The sequence below is a fragment of the Onychostruthus taczanowskii genome, unplaced genomic scaffold (assembly GCF_017590055.1).
Source record: "Onychostruthus taczanowskii isolate IOZ18803 unplaced genomic scaffold, ASM1759005v1 scaffold24, whole genome shotgun sequence".
NCBI classification, from domain to species: domain Eukaryota; kingdom Metazoa; phylum Chordata; class Aves; order Passeriformes; family Passeridae; genus Onychostruthus; species Onychostruthus taczanowskii.
The window spans coordinates 353,966-368,460 of record NW_024499684.1 but is presented as its reverse complement, the minus strand read 5'-3'; the positions used below and the strand labels follow the sequence as shown (position 1 = coordinate 368,460).

At 50.5% G+C, this 14,495-nt stretch overlaps 1 protein-coding gene across 1 annotated transcript; it reads left to right on the top strand.

The window, feature by feature from the left end:
- Positions 1-5,053: 5,053 nt before the first annotated feature.
- Positions 5,054-13,727, top strand: P2RY14 (purinergic receptor P2Y14). Its single transcript, XM_041406047.1, has 2 exons — positions 5,054-5,251; positions 10,319-13,727. Exon 2 carries the CDS (start codon positions 10,337-10,339, stop codon positions 11,348-11,350), a length of 1,014 nt encoding a protein of 337 aa, XP_041261981.1. The 5' UTR covers positions 5,054-5,251; positions 10,319-10,336; the 3' UTR covers positions 11,351-13,727.
- The last annotated feature ends 768 nt before the right edge of the window (positions 13,728-14,495 follow it).

The window sequence follows — 14,495 nt, the reverse complement described above, 5'->3', positions numbered from 1 at the left end:
GCTCTTTGTGAAGTACTTTCCCAGGGCTAAAAATGAATCATACAACAATATCCAAATCCCCAAATACCAGATAACTATATTTAATTTATCCGGATTTGACATGGAATTTTGGTCTCTAAGAGCTCATCTTGAAAGGAAAAGCTACAAGGAAGTTGTACAGAAAGTCTCAGGCCCTGACCTGTCACTGGCCTTTCAGAGAGCCACATCAGGGCAGACGTGGATTTAAACTGTGGCTGTGCAGTCCCAGAGTCCCATTTTTAAGAGGAAACACAGTTTTCTGGTGGAAGTACAACAGCAGATCTGACCCAAGAATGCAAGGAGCAATTCCTGAACAATTCATTAACATTTGGGATTTTTTACATTCAGGAAGATTTGCATTACAGTGTTTGTAACTCAGATGTAATTATATCTTACATATTCTGATTCTCTAGCCAAGGCAGAGCTCTCCATGCCAGGGCATTATTGTGGCAGAAATGTGATTTGAACCTGTACTCAGAGCCAGCTCCAGATCACTACTGCTGCAGGACTTTTGTCATCACATTTATTTTGCACTCTGCCTCTGTGTTTTTTCTACTAATGACAATTCCTGTGACTTTATACCATCGCAGCTTCACAGAAACCCTAAAAAAGGAAAGTAAACCCACTCAGATTTCTAAAAATCTGTCTTTTCATTGTCACCCAGCAGACGGTGGTGAGATGGATTAAGCAGAGGGAAAGCACCAGTGAGCAGAGGGGCCGTGGCAGGTTCGCCCAGCCTGGTCAGGGTTGGAAGCACAAAGCTGTGAAGAAAATGCAAAACTCAACATGCCATGGAGCCCGTGGGGCAGGCCCCAAACCGGATGGAGGTCTTGTGGTCTGTGTTAACCAGAAATGCTCTGTGAACCAAACCCACCCCTACCTGCACAAGTTCTGTAAAACACACCCACAAGCAGTGCAGGTTTGGCTGCAGACCCACGCGCAGAACCTCGCACATCAGTGGTGTCCAAGGTGTAAAAGGTGCCCCAAAAGTGCATCTAACTGGGGGATGAGAATTCAACACAGAATTGCAGGGACAGATGGGTGGGTTTGTCCTCCTCACCCTCCCCAGAAGAGAGAGAAACTTATTCTTTGATAAGTTTTTGGTCCTCGTCTATGCCCAGTGTTGACCCAGATAATAAGATTGTGGTCACACTTGTGGCCAGATATTAACCTTGAGACCAGAAATGGTGGAAGGATAAGAAAAGGGCAGTAGAGAAAAAGGTAAAAAAAAAAAAAAATTTTGTGTAGCAATTTGAAATGAAAAAATCTGGAATTTTTCAAATAGGGAAAACTCCAAGAAACTTTCCATTATCTCTTTCCTTACCACAACAAGTTACATTCTGCACCTTATTTTGCATAGAGCACCCAGGGAAAAAAAAAAAGGAAGGGGAAAAAAAAAAAAAAAAAAAAAAAAAAAAAAAAAGAAAAAAGAAAAAAGTGGAAAAGATAAAGGAGTTATTTGTGCAGTTTTTGAGGAGAGCTTATCTTGCACACAAAAGGAAATCAAAAGATCCTCATTTCCTGAAAAGGCTACAGATGTAGAATGTGTGATTCTGAAGTCAGAAAATGAGGTACTTTAAACACAATTGTCTTTTGAGAAAGAGACACAGGAGAAACTGCAAAAATTATGTCAATGGTCTTTGAAATACAAATGTGCAACTAGAAAAGCTGCTGTCTGTGGCTGAAAGGCAAGAGACCCATCTGCAGAAATGCCTACTTTGACTGAGTAAGGAAATTTACCTGATCAAATCCCTCATGAAGCATTTTCTAGCTCAGTCCAGCACAGTGCCCTCCCTCAGCACCCCTCTCCTGCCACCTGTAAAGCCAAGCATCAGCCTGGGAGCAGCAGTGGTGCCACCTGAACGTGGGCACGAGCCTGATGGGGAGCTCCAGACAAATCCTTGTAAGGGCTCAGAAGGCTGTTCCACGAGGATGCACAGACATCCACTCATCACCCAAACAAAACTGAGCAGAAAACATTTGCTGGCAGATTTGACAGAGCAAAAACACGACTAGAAGTCCTGCAATACTTCTGCAATTAGCTGGCCTTCCAGGGGGATTATCCTAGGAAAATATTTGTTTTGTTCATCCTGCTTTTAGCAATTCCCAGAGCTGGCCGCTGATGCCCCGTGATCTGCATGATTTTGTGCTCAGCGGGCTGGGGGCACTGGCAGCTCAGTCAGCAGGGCTGGAAAGGGCACAGGTGGGACCCGTGGGCACAGACACCCCCTGCACAGTGCCGTGGCTTGGTGCTGCAGGATGCTGCCCTCAGAACTCCAGGCAGGACCCACCAGCCCCACTTCTGCCAGCAAAGACTGCAGAGCTGCCAGCCCACCCTGCCCTGCTGGCACCAGCCAGGGGAAGAACCAAATCACCCCCATTTTGTCACCAGAGCTGCGGGGACACGCCAGCAGTGCTCTCCCTCTCTGGCTCTGGGACACAAGTCCTCAGCAGGGTCATGCAGAAGGATTCCCTTCTGAGGCCCTCAGCTCACACTAAGGGTTAACAGCTTCTCTCAGTGAGACAGCCAGCAGCTGGGAATTTTGGATTTTGGGGGCAGAAGCAGACTTGTGTGGCTAAGGGCAAAATACATTATCAGTTTGCTCTTCAGCCACCCAAGGTGCATGGCAAAGCACAGGGCCTTCTAGTGACCATGCTCACTTTCTAACCCCTCAGAAGCAGCAGCCATATCCTGAGGTCCTTAAACACTGGGCTTGGCTGGCATGTTGGAAAAATCCCCGTGTTTGTATAACAGAGCAGCCCCTCGGTTTGCCCTGGTGGCCAGAGTCATTCCAACGGGGTGAAGCTGTACACAGAGCTCAGGCACCCCACCCACTCTTTAAGCCCTTAATCCTCTGCCCTGGACAACTGCTTACTTGTCACTGCAAAAAATGATCTGTGCTGCAACATTTAATCCATCACAGACTGGCATCTTACACTGGAGAGCACTGCACTGCCTCTTCTTTGGGGCTTCCCGTGCTCCTGTCGATGTTAGAGAGCCATGGCTTTTAAACCAAAGCCTCATCTGATTCACTCCTCCCATCCCTGCTTCAGGAAATGACCATGCATGGGAAGAGAGGAGAAGCTTGGCTGACTGGTGTCTTCAGGGAGCACCTGAGGATCCTCGTGCACCGTTGGTTCTGTCTGATCCAAGGGGAAAGTACAAAACTGTCAATGAAGGCAATGCCCAAACCCATCACCCCGAAGCCATGGATGGACCACTACAGCTCTGGGCTGTGAGCCTCAGGATCGAGAGAGGGGCAAGAACACTGGCAAGAACGTGCAGACAATTCTGCCTCTCAAGATACCCTGACTGAGATATTCAATGAAATTCGGGGGAAGGAAGGGACTGGAGGCTCAGGGTAACTCACAGTGGCCCCATGCAAAGCATGTGGCTATGGCAGCAACACGCAGGGAGAAGGAACTTGTGTTTCCCCGTGCCTTTGGGCCCTTCTTCTACACAGATAAACCCTCACAGAAGCAAAGCCCATGAGGAATTGTGTATTTTCTGTCAAGCAGAGCTCAAGTCCTGCACTAAATGTTTACTTGTTCTAAGGTACACAACGTACATATTTCGCAGTTTTTAAATAAACATTTAAACCTCGATTTATCTCCCCAAACCTCAGCTCTCTCTCAGAATATACTTTCCTACATCCACAGAGATGACGATATTAGCTTTTCTATTAGCATACATTTCCACTAATTCTGTGCTTGATTTCAAAGCCTCCCAGAAAACTTTTGGGAGGAACCAGAAAGGAGGAAGCCAAGCAGGTGTTTAGGCTTAAAAGAAAAGCATAGCACAAAAAGAAGGGAGAGGGAGCAGCCGAGCACCAAAGACCCATCGCGTATGCCCAGGACCCGTGTGCAGCCCGAGCAGGCTCCGCTCAGCCCTCCCTGCTCCGCGCCGCGGCTCCCGGGGCAGGACGCGTCACGGCAAAGGTCGCAGCCAGCCCTGGGAAGGGTTTGGGAAAAGCAAATTCCGGCGCAGCGGCTCAGCCTGTGGCTGCTGTGCCAGCTGCACTTGCGTCTGTCCCAAAGCCGCCCAGCGCTGCCCTGCGGCCGGGCCAGCTGCGGGCCGAGAGCCCGGCCACAGCCGGGCAGGGGCACGGCCAGCCGTGCCAGCCCCGCCAGCCGTGCCAGCCGTGCCAGCCGTGCCAGCCCTTCCCCTTTCTGCTCCAGAACCCTCCCAGGGCTGCGCTGGGGCAGCGCCGGGGCGCGGGCACGGCGGGCGGCCAGGACCGGCACCGGCTGCCCGAGACCGGCAGGACCGGCACCGGCTCCCCGAGACCAGCTCCGCACGGGCAGGACCGGCACCGGCTCCCCGAGCACAGAACCACCCCCGGAGCGGCTCCCGGCCGATCCTCCCCATCCCGAGACCGGCTCCCGGGAGCGGCTCCGCACGGCCAGGACCGGCACCGGCACTGCGGCCGATCCATCCCCGTCCCGGAGCTGATCCCCGCCGATGCATCCCCATCCCGGAGCTGATCCCGGCTGATCCATCCCCGTCCCGGAGCGGATCCCCGCCGATCCATCCCCGTCCCGGAGCTGATACCGGCCGATCCATCCCCGTCCCGGAGCAGATCCCCGCGGATCCATCCCCACCCCGGAGCGGATCCCCGCCGATCCATCCCCGTCCCGGAGCTGATAGCGGCCGATCCATCCCCGTCCCGGAGCTGATAGCGGCCGATCCATCCCCGTCCCGGAGCTGATAGCGGCCGATCCATCCCCGTCCCGGAGCTGATAGCGGCCGATCCATCCCCGTCCCGGAGCTGATAGCGGCCGATCCATCCCCGTCCCGGAGCTGATAGCGGCCGATCCATCCCCGTCCCGGAGCTGATAGCGGCCGATCCATCCCCGTCCCGGAGCTGATAGCGGCCGATCCATCCCCGTCCCGGAGCTGATAGCGGCCGATCCATCCCCGTCCCGGAGCGGATCCCCGCCGATCCATCCCCATCCCGGAGCTGATCCCTGCTGATCCATCCCGGTCCCGGAGCGGATCCCCGCCGATCCCCCCCCATCCCGGAGCTGATCCCTGCTGATCCATCCCGGTCCCGGAGCGGATCCCCGCCGATCCATCCCCACCCCGGAGCTGATCCCGGCCGATCCCCGCAGCCGCCAGGGTCCCAGCTCTCGGGGCCGCGCCGCCATCCCGCACCGAGCCCAGGTGAGACGCCGCCTCCGCCGCCGCTCCTGTCCCCCGAAAACGCCCTCCAGCATCCTCGGGTACTTTTAAGTAAGTGCCACCGCAATTTTACTTTTCAAATTGGAAAATAAGGCGAGCATCCGCGCGTTCTTTAAACCACTAACAACTAATAGCACAAACGAGCAGTTTTAACTAACTAACTAACTAACTATCTACAGAAAACGGTACAGAAACTACTGTTTCAGCCATGGAGCAGACTCCAGCTGTGCCAGCAGACAAAGCACCTGCAGGCAAGGATTCTTCTTGTCTGCCTTAAAAAGACATTTTTCTTAAGCAACTACTTTTGTTTTAATTTATGACTGAGAAAACGCAACTATATGAAACTCATAGTTTAAAACATCAGAAACTAGAATTAAAAATAAAATATTTGAATGACAAATACTATGATTACAACATAATATTAAAGGGGAAAACTTTCTTGAGCCACATTTTACTACTTTTAAAACCCCAGTTTTAGGACAATGGAACTAATAATCATTAAAATGTTTCATTGACCCAGGGCTCTGGTTTTAGCTGGGATAGAGTTAATTTTCTCCCAGTAGCTGGTACAGAAATGGGTTTGGGATGAGAACGATGGTTCTCTGATGAACCCTGATGGTTCAGCTGCTGATGAGCAGGGCTTGCACCAAGTCAAGTGCAGCTTCCCGTGCTGTGCCAGTGCACAAGGGCATGCCAGGAAAGCTGACCTGCTTGTTTTCCTTGGGGTTTATCTCTCTCCTTGTTATTTTCCTTCATTACAATCTATTAATATTATTATTATTGTTATTATTATTAACTACTTCTTCTCTACCTGACCTAACATTTTCTCTCACATCCACCACTCCCTAATTCCAATATGACAACTGATGTGAGATAGGACGGATCTCAGTGGAGGAATTTTGAGACTTTAAAAAAACTGAGTATTTGAATTAGATCTGAAAATTGTGCTGTGTGCGAACACCTCAAAGTATTGCCTAAGTTTCATCTGAGTATCAGGTTTTGCACAGATATGTCACAATCTACAATCTTTTAAGTTTAAAATCATGCTCAGAATAATGCATACTCTTGTCTAAAAATCAGAACTAAAAAGAGAATGAAAAAATTAGCTGATGAGGAAGACAAAGCAGTTAAATTTCAGATACAAAAGAGCACAGAGGCTGCTGGACAGGAAGAAGAAATGAAACAGCTACTGGTGGTTTTGCCAGACAGAAATGCAATTCTGCCCTTGAGGTGTCCTGACACTGTGCCCAAAGGAGCCCTGGCTGCAGTGGGAAGTACAGAACCTTATCTGCCCGTGCCGTGTCCCTGCTGGCTCTCTCTCCGTGTCCTTCAGAGCCCCAGGAGCTCTGCAGGTGCCAGGAGAACATCACAGGTGATCTCCCTGGTGCAGCACCTGCAGTCACCCACTGCTGCCTCCCACTGCAGCATCCCGGGTTGGCCTTTGGGGTCACAAGTGGGATGTCCTGTTAGCGGGGGCAGAGGCAGCCCCCCGTCCCCTCGTTTCTGACTGCAGCTGCAGGCAGAGCACACCCCCAGTGCCACCAGGGCCCCACGTCTGCTCCCAGCCTGCCACGGGCAGCCCGAGGAGAGGCACGGCTTTCTGCGTCCTCTGTCCTTGCACAGCACACCTCAGGGGGCTGGGGGGCAAGGGCGAGGCACACCGTGGGTTACTGCTGCAGCGGGCATGCCCTGCTGCCTGGAGCCCTGCCAGGAGTGCCACCTGTTCCTGTGCCATCCTAGTGCATCCCATTTCCACCATGGCAGGTCCTAATTGCAATGGGAATGCCACCTGTTCCGGTGCCATCCTAGTGCATCCCATTTCCACCATGGCAGGTCCTAATTGCAATGGGAATGCCACCTGTTCCGGTGCCATCCTAGTGCATCCCATTTCCACCATGGCAGGTCCTAATTGCAATGGGAATGCCACCTGTTCCGGTGCCATCCTAGTGCATCCCATTTCCACCATGGCAGGTCCTAATTGCAATGGGAATGCCACCTGTTCCGGTGCCATCCTAGTGCATCCCATTTCCACCATGGCAGGTCCTAATTACAACAGGAATGCCACCTCTTTTTCTTCTGCCATCCTAATTCCAACACTCATCCCGTTTTCCTCCACTAAATTCTGTACCACCCAACATGCCATTTCCAGAGGCTAAAATATCCCATTATTTTGCATACTTTTATTCTCCTAAGTATTAAAGCCCAGACATTACCCTGTGAGAAACGTCGTAATAAGAACAGTAAATAACAAAATTTTGGCCTCTTGGCAAACTCGCGGCAGTGAAATGCACCAAGACATCTCCAGTCACTGCGAGCAGTGCCCTCCGGAGGAGAGCAGCAATTCCAGCGTGCCTGCACAGCCCACAGCTGCCAGGCTGGGCTCCTCTGGGGACACAGAGCAGGCTCAGAGCAGCCCTGAGCACCCCCAGGCCAACAAGTGTCCCCCAGGGCTTTGGGGAGGTTTCTCTCAGCCTGTCATGCCCAGCACAGCCCCAGAGCCCTGAGCCTCACCCCCTTCTGCCCCACGGGACAGCCACAGCAGCTTTCCCACTGGATTGCACCAGCACGGACAGCACTGCAAGTCCCACCAGCACCAACATTCCTGCCACATTAGAGAGAAAATCTTAAAATAAGGTTCTTCTTTTAGCACACTCAGCACAACTTGCTGTGGTGTGTGCTGTGCTTCTTCCTTCTCCTGCTTCCCCCTAACACCAGAGGTGCCCTCCAGAGTGATCACCCCCCTGATTAACTCCATTTTGCAGTTAAAAAAAGGCTTCTGGCAATAGTGACCACTGTCACCAGTTCCTGACCCAGTAACTCTATTGCACATTTATTAAACAGCTGCATTAGTTTCCATAAATAGCTGAAGCGTGTACTTGGAACAACACAACCTCCGGTAAATTCAGGGTAAATAAATAAATAAAACAACTTATAAATATTATTCTTATGTTCAGTAAAGCAGGATGAACTTTGAAACTTGACAGCCATGTCACAGAAGTCAAGAACTACCTTAATGCTACTGTGGAAGAGTCACAGGGGACAGCACAAGACTGACCTCAGAAGGGACAGAGGTTTCTAATGGTTTCTGCAGCTTCCCTTTTGTGTGTTGTGCCAAGACAACATGATTTGCACACTGAGAAAGTTCAGAACTTTCTTATAAAATATAACCCAACCAATCTTGGCCATCTGGTGAATCAAGTTTGCTGACATTATTCACACAGAGTCAAGGTACTTTATGCTGGCCCAAGCATTCAAACAAGAACAGCTGCTGGAGTATTATGGCTGTGTGCCACCCTCCCAAATAGCACTAACACAACCCCTGTGTGTGCCACCCTCCCAAATGCTGGCACTAACACACCCCTGTGTGTGTGCCACCCTCCCAAATCCTGGCACTAACACACCCCTGTGTGTGTCACCCTCCAAATCCTGGCACTAACACCCCCCTGTGTGTGTCACCCTCCAAATCCTGGCACTAACACCCCCCTGTGTGTGCCACCCTTCCCAAATAGCACTAACACACTCCCTGTGTGTGCCACCCTCCCAAATCCTGGCACTAACACACTCCCTGTGTGTGCCACCCTCCCAAATCCTGGCACTAACACAACCCCTGTGTGTGCCACCCTCCCAAATCCTGGCACTAACACACCCCTGTGTGTGCCACCCTCCCAAATCCTGGCACTAACACGTTCCCTCTGCCTCTCACCAGCAGCCACTGCAGGAGCCACCCTGGGCCCCCAAGTGCAGAGAGAGAGTCCTGCTGAGAGCCTGGAGGGAGAAAGTGAACAGGGACACAGCAAAGAGAACAGTTTTTAAATACAGTGTGTTACTATTTAAATAAAAATGCCATTTGCTATTAGTGCCTTTCCAGATGCTTCTGATTTCAGCAGTGTCACCCCAAGCTCTACCCACATAACCTCCCAGCTCTAACACACCTGTTCGTGTGCCAGTTTAATGCCTGCTCTCCAAACCATCTTGTTCATTTAAAACCCCAGCCAAACAAAAACAAACACCTTGATGACAAAGAGAGGGCAGCTGCTGCTGTGGCAGGACGAGGTTCAGTGCAGGCTTTGGGTGTGCACAGGGTAACACAGCCACCCACGCTCCTCTCATCCACACAGGGCCCAGAACACACCTGGGCTGGTCAGCCTCACACCATCTGCAAGAGGTACAGGAAACAACGCACCAAAGGGGACCATTTTGCCTATTTGAGAAAAAATGTCAATTTCTAGCTATTGCAAGGTTGCATTCAGGCTCCAACCCACTCCACAGAGACATCAGCTACTGACTCAAAATGGAGATAAAAGGAAATCCTTTATCTTCTAAAAGACAAGGTGGGGTTTTTTTCCCAGCTCCAAGGCACATATTTTCCAGTTGCCCAGGGTTTCACTTGCCAAATACAGCAGCATTATATTTATATCTATATTTGTTCTGCCCTCCCCACAGAGGATAATCCACCCCCACAAACATTCTGGCAAAGAAAAGCAGACAGCAGATGTGATTCCTTCTTGGAGATTCCTTAAAATGTAAATCTGGCTGACCTGAGAAGCCAGCTCAAGCCCCCACATTACAAGCTCACACAGACACACTGCTGTGTGCTGGGCTGCTGGAAGTTTGAAGCAAGCTCTGCCAGCTGCACTTGCAAGGGAGCACTGGGATATATTGCCATGCACTGGGTATCTCCACACTTGACTAACAGGAGTTTTTACAGAGCATTTTGACCAGGAATATTCATATCCCTCGTGTTTCATGGTAAATCAATGTTAAAAACTCATATTGAATGTTTAAAAACCACATCTCATTAACCCTGAGTCACCAGATCGCTGTGGGTCGGTCCCAGCTCACAGCAAAGGGGCAGCCCTGGAAGGCAACGGGTTAAAGCCAAACAGAGCAGCAAATGGATCCTCTGTTCAAAGCAACAAGGTGCCTTGGGACATCACCAGAAAGGGAGGTGGCACTGCTCAGACAATCCTCTGCACTCCCTGCTGGGAAGGCTGAGGGGGAGCGTGGCTGTTTCTGAGGGGCACACCGAGCTGGTTTGGAAATGGGGGCAGAGAACCCAGAGCCATTAGCAGAAAGCCCAGCACCACCCTGTCCTAACTCGGCACTCTCTGCTTCTAGGAATGAAGATACTGCAAGATGCTCAACTCCAGCACCAACTCCTCAGGAAGCCCCTGCAGCCACAGCACGGTGGTAACCACGACAGTCATCCCGCTGCTCTACTGCCTCATCTTCCTGGCGGGGCTCTCGCTCAACGCCCTGGCAGCCTGGGTCTTCCTCTCCGTCTCCAGCACTAAGAGCTTTATTGTCTATCTCAAGAACGTCGCTGTGGCCGATCTCCTCATGAGCCTGACGTTCCCGTTCAAGATCCTGGCGGATTCGGAGCTTGCCCCCGCGGGGCTCAGCCTGTTCGTGTGCAGGTACTCGGCCGTGGTGTTCTACATGAACATGTACATCGGCATCACCTTCTTCGGCCTCATCGGCTTCGACCGCTACTACAAAATCGTGAAGCCTTTGTTCACCTCCTTCGTTCACACCGTCCGCTGCAGCAAGGCGGTCTCTGCCGTCATATGGCTCTTGTTGATGATTATGTCGTTTCCAAATATGATTTTAACTAATGAAATCGCTAAAGACAGTTACTCCAAAAAATGTATCGGTCTTAAAAGCGAGCTCGGCAGACAGTGGCACAAAGCAACAACTTATATTTGCACCGGGATTTTCTGGATTGTTTTTTTTCTGCTAATTGTGTTTTACACTTCTATATCCAAAAAAATATACAGCTCTTACAAAAAATTCCGGAGGAGCTCGGACATGGCCAAGAGAAAAACCAGCCGGAACATATTCACCATCATGCTTGTGTTTGTCATTTGCTTTGTGCCCTACCACCTCTGCAGGACCCCTTACACCTTGAGCCAGACCAGCTCCCAGTTCACCTGCCAGTCCCAAAAATCGCTGTACTATGCCAAGGAGTTCACTCTGGTGCTGTCTGCAGCAAATGTCTGCCTTGACCCCATTATTTATTTTTTCCTCTGCCTCCCCTTCAGAGAAAAGCTGTACCAAAAACTGCACCTCAAGCTGAAAGCTTCAAGTGAGGTGGAAATTTCTAAATCCAGAAGATCAAATACGCTTGGGGAGAGTATAAACATAGTGTAGGTTTGTGTCTCCACAATAATGCACATTTCAGGAAGTTATTCATGAACACAAATGTCCCAAAGCAACAGAGCACACGACAACCAGAAACAAGCAGGAGAGGGGCTCAGCAAAACACCAGGTGCTGCTTTTCTGCCTAAACCCGGTACTGCCTGTGCCAATATCTGCACTACGTGCTGTGCCAGCCGATGCCCTGGGTGCCTTAGGGTGTGGCACGACCCATCTGGATCCCAAAATCACAGAGGAGTGCCTGGAACAGCACAGTCTGGAGCTCCAGGCCGTGGGTCTCTGACAGCGCCGTCCAACAAAACCACACCAGCCTGGCTCCTGGATCCATGGGCAGAAACATGCCCACACCAAACTAGAAACTCCCTCCCTGCTGCAGAAGGAGGCAACAGCACCACAGAGACATCTGAGAGCACACAAGTGCAGCTGTGTAAGAGCTCTGGTACATTTAAATCCAGAATGGTTTTCTGGTCTTCCCATATTTTTACACAGCAGTAAAGCATTTCTGTCTCTACCAAGATAACAGCTGGAAGCCACTGACCTGCACTATGCAAATATAATCTCTTTTATAACTTTATTTTTCAGATCAGCTTTTTCTTCTGATTGGTTTTATTATTGTACAGGAAAAACATACCAGGGCCTAAAGCATCCATTAAAGCTTTCAGAGAGTGGCCCTGGAGCTGAATGTCTTCATTTTACTTAACAGAGAAGCTACAGAAACAGAAATAACAAGTCCTTCACCTTTCTGCCACTGCTTTTTGTTTTAGTCCAAACAGACCTCAGGGTGAAAAATGTTTAAACATTTGGTCCTTGCACCTTCTCTAAGGCTGTGGGTAACTTCTCTTGGTCTGAGACCACTGATCAGCAGGATTCTACCACTCTGCAGGATTGTGCTCCAGCTGAAGGTCTGGACACCCCCACTGGGTTCACACACAGCCTTTGGAGCAATTTCAGCTCCATGTGTTTCCCAGCCTGATCCCAGTGAGCACCAGTGCCCACGCCTGGGGCAGCCTGGGTGTCCCTGAGACTCTGGAAGCTGGGGGTCACCACCCTGAGCCTGCCCACAGGGACTGCAGGGGAAGGCTGTGTTCTGGCTGTGTTTGTTAAAGAAAATACATAAAAGATATTTATGTGGTTCTTTCAGAGCTCCCTGGCTCTGTCAAACTGAGGCTCTGCAGGCTCTGCCCTCCAAGCAAGGGAACCAGCCTGCTGGGAAGGGAATCCAGTGCTTTGTGGGAGATCTTTTGTCATTTATGGCAAAAGCTTTCAGATCCCTACATGGCAGGGCTTGGTACTTGCCTACCTAAATGTGCATAATTGCAGCTGTGAAAGATCACTGGCACAGACAGATGGAAACACTTCCACAATATACATTTGAATAACTTTATAATTGCTTTGCAAGCTTTGAAAAAGTTATTTATGTTGTGCAACTGTTTCACACCTCACCAGATTACTGGTATTAGAACAAGAATCCACATGCAGGCACCAGGGAACGGATGCTGATCAAAACCTGTGCTCAAAAGGGATGCCACGTTTCCAGCTTTTTGTTCGTGTTGAGAATATCCTCCTCCAAGAGCTTCCCTAGACAGGAAATGGTTCCATGCCCCTGATCCTGCTGCAGTCCCACCCTGTGGGTGACAAGTCCCAGGGAACGCCAGTGTCAAACCAAGCCTCTGATCCAGCTCCTCAGCCTCCTCCTTGCTTTGCTGGGTGAGCTGAGGCCATTTCCTTTTCAGCACTGGGTACATGAATCCTTTCACATCTTTCCCAGCTCATCAGGCTGGGCTCAGACAGCCCAAGCCAGCTCCTCACACACTCAGGGAGCTGCTCTCATTGCAAGATCTGCTCTCTTCCCACAACACTTCTGCAGGAAGAGCAGACCATTACTCAGGAAAGGTTTACCAAACCACCACTTTGTCTTTTTAGACCTGGAGAAGTTCCCTGATCTGTAAACTGACAGAAAGGGAGAGAGTGACTGGCAGAGACACACAGCCAGAAACAACTGCCAGTGCTGAAGTTTGGGCTTAAAAAACAGCCCTACAAGTACAGGAAGATCAGCTTTGCATGGGCAGAACTCTACAAAATGAGTCGATGTTTGCTCACAACTGGACATAGGATCATTCCAGATTATTACACTTTGCAAACATTTTGACAAATATGGTCTGAACTTTCAGCTCATGACTAAACCTAGAACCAGACATTCTTCATCTGCTCCTCCACAAAGCTCTGGTGCAGGGTTTGTAAATTCCTGTGGATTCTCAATTACAACCAAGGGCCACCAGTTGGAGTTTCAGTATTGCTGTCAGTACCTCACCCCAGCACGGTGTCAGATCTTTTCTCATGGTTTCCCAAACCAGCCAAACAAAAAATAAAGATTTCCCTGACCTCCTTAATGTGTCATCTTTATTTTTAATAGCACTTGGAAAATATCCAAAGATTTAGAATGTTCATTGCAATCAGCAGAACCCCTAGGTGTCTTCAGATTTGCCAACTAAGCTGTAACTCCAAAACAAACACCATGAGACTCCCTAGAATTTCATGCAGGAGTATTGAAACCAAACAGCTCCATTGCAAAGTCCTGATTTCAGATGGATTTTAAATGTGAGATCCGTGTGGGGAAGGGGGAAGCAGAGTTCCAGACTTACAAAAACAAAAGCAAAGGAGCTGATGCCCAGCAGTTACAGCCCCCCACTCGCCTCTCCCCAGAACAGGAGGGAGAGGGCTCTGGGCTGTTCCGTGAGCACTTATTTCTTTCTGTCCCTGCTCTTCTGGGTAATTTCCACGTGGTTCAGCCGTTTGAAGGCTGAGTTTAACTGTGTCAGTCAGCCCCTCTGGAAACCACAGCCACCTTTCTGGCCAGGCAGAGGCAGCCTGGGCAGGAGGGGACACAGAGCCACTCGGGGACATCAGACTCTGTAGAGCGCCCAGAGCACCCCGGGCCACCAGGACAGGCAGGTGCCTTCAGCCTGTCTGCTACAGCCTGGTTAGACCTGCATGGACAGCCCAAACCCAGCTGCCAGGTGTTCCAGAGGTGGGGCTCAGCTTTTGGGCAAGCCCCGGCTGTGGCAGAGCCCAGTGTCACAGGCACAGCCCCGGGCTGGGTGTGCTGGGTACCCTGCCCTCGAGGCAGGGACGGGGACAA

Bases quoted from the DNA above. Each gene is read 5' to 3' on its own strand.
- P2RY14 (XM_041406047.1), top strand. From the start codon at position 10,337: ATGCTCAACTCCAGCACCAACTCCTCAGGAAGCCCCTGCAGCCACAGC.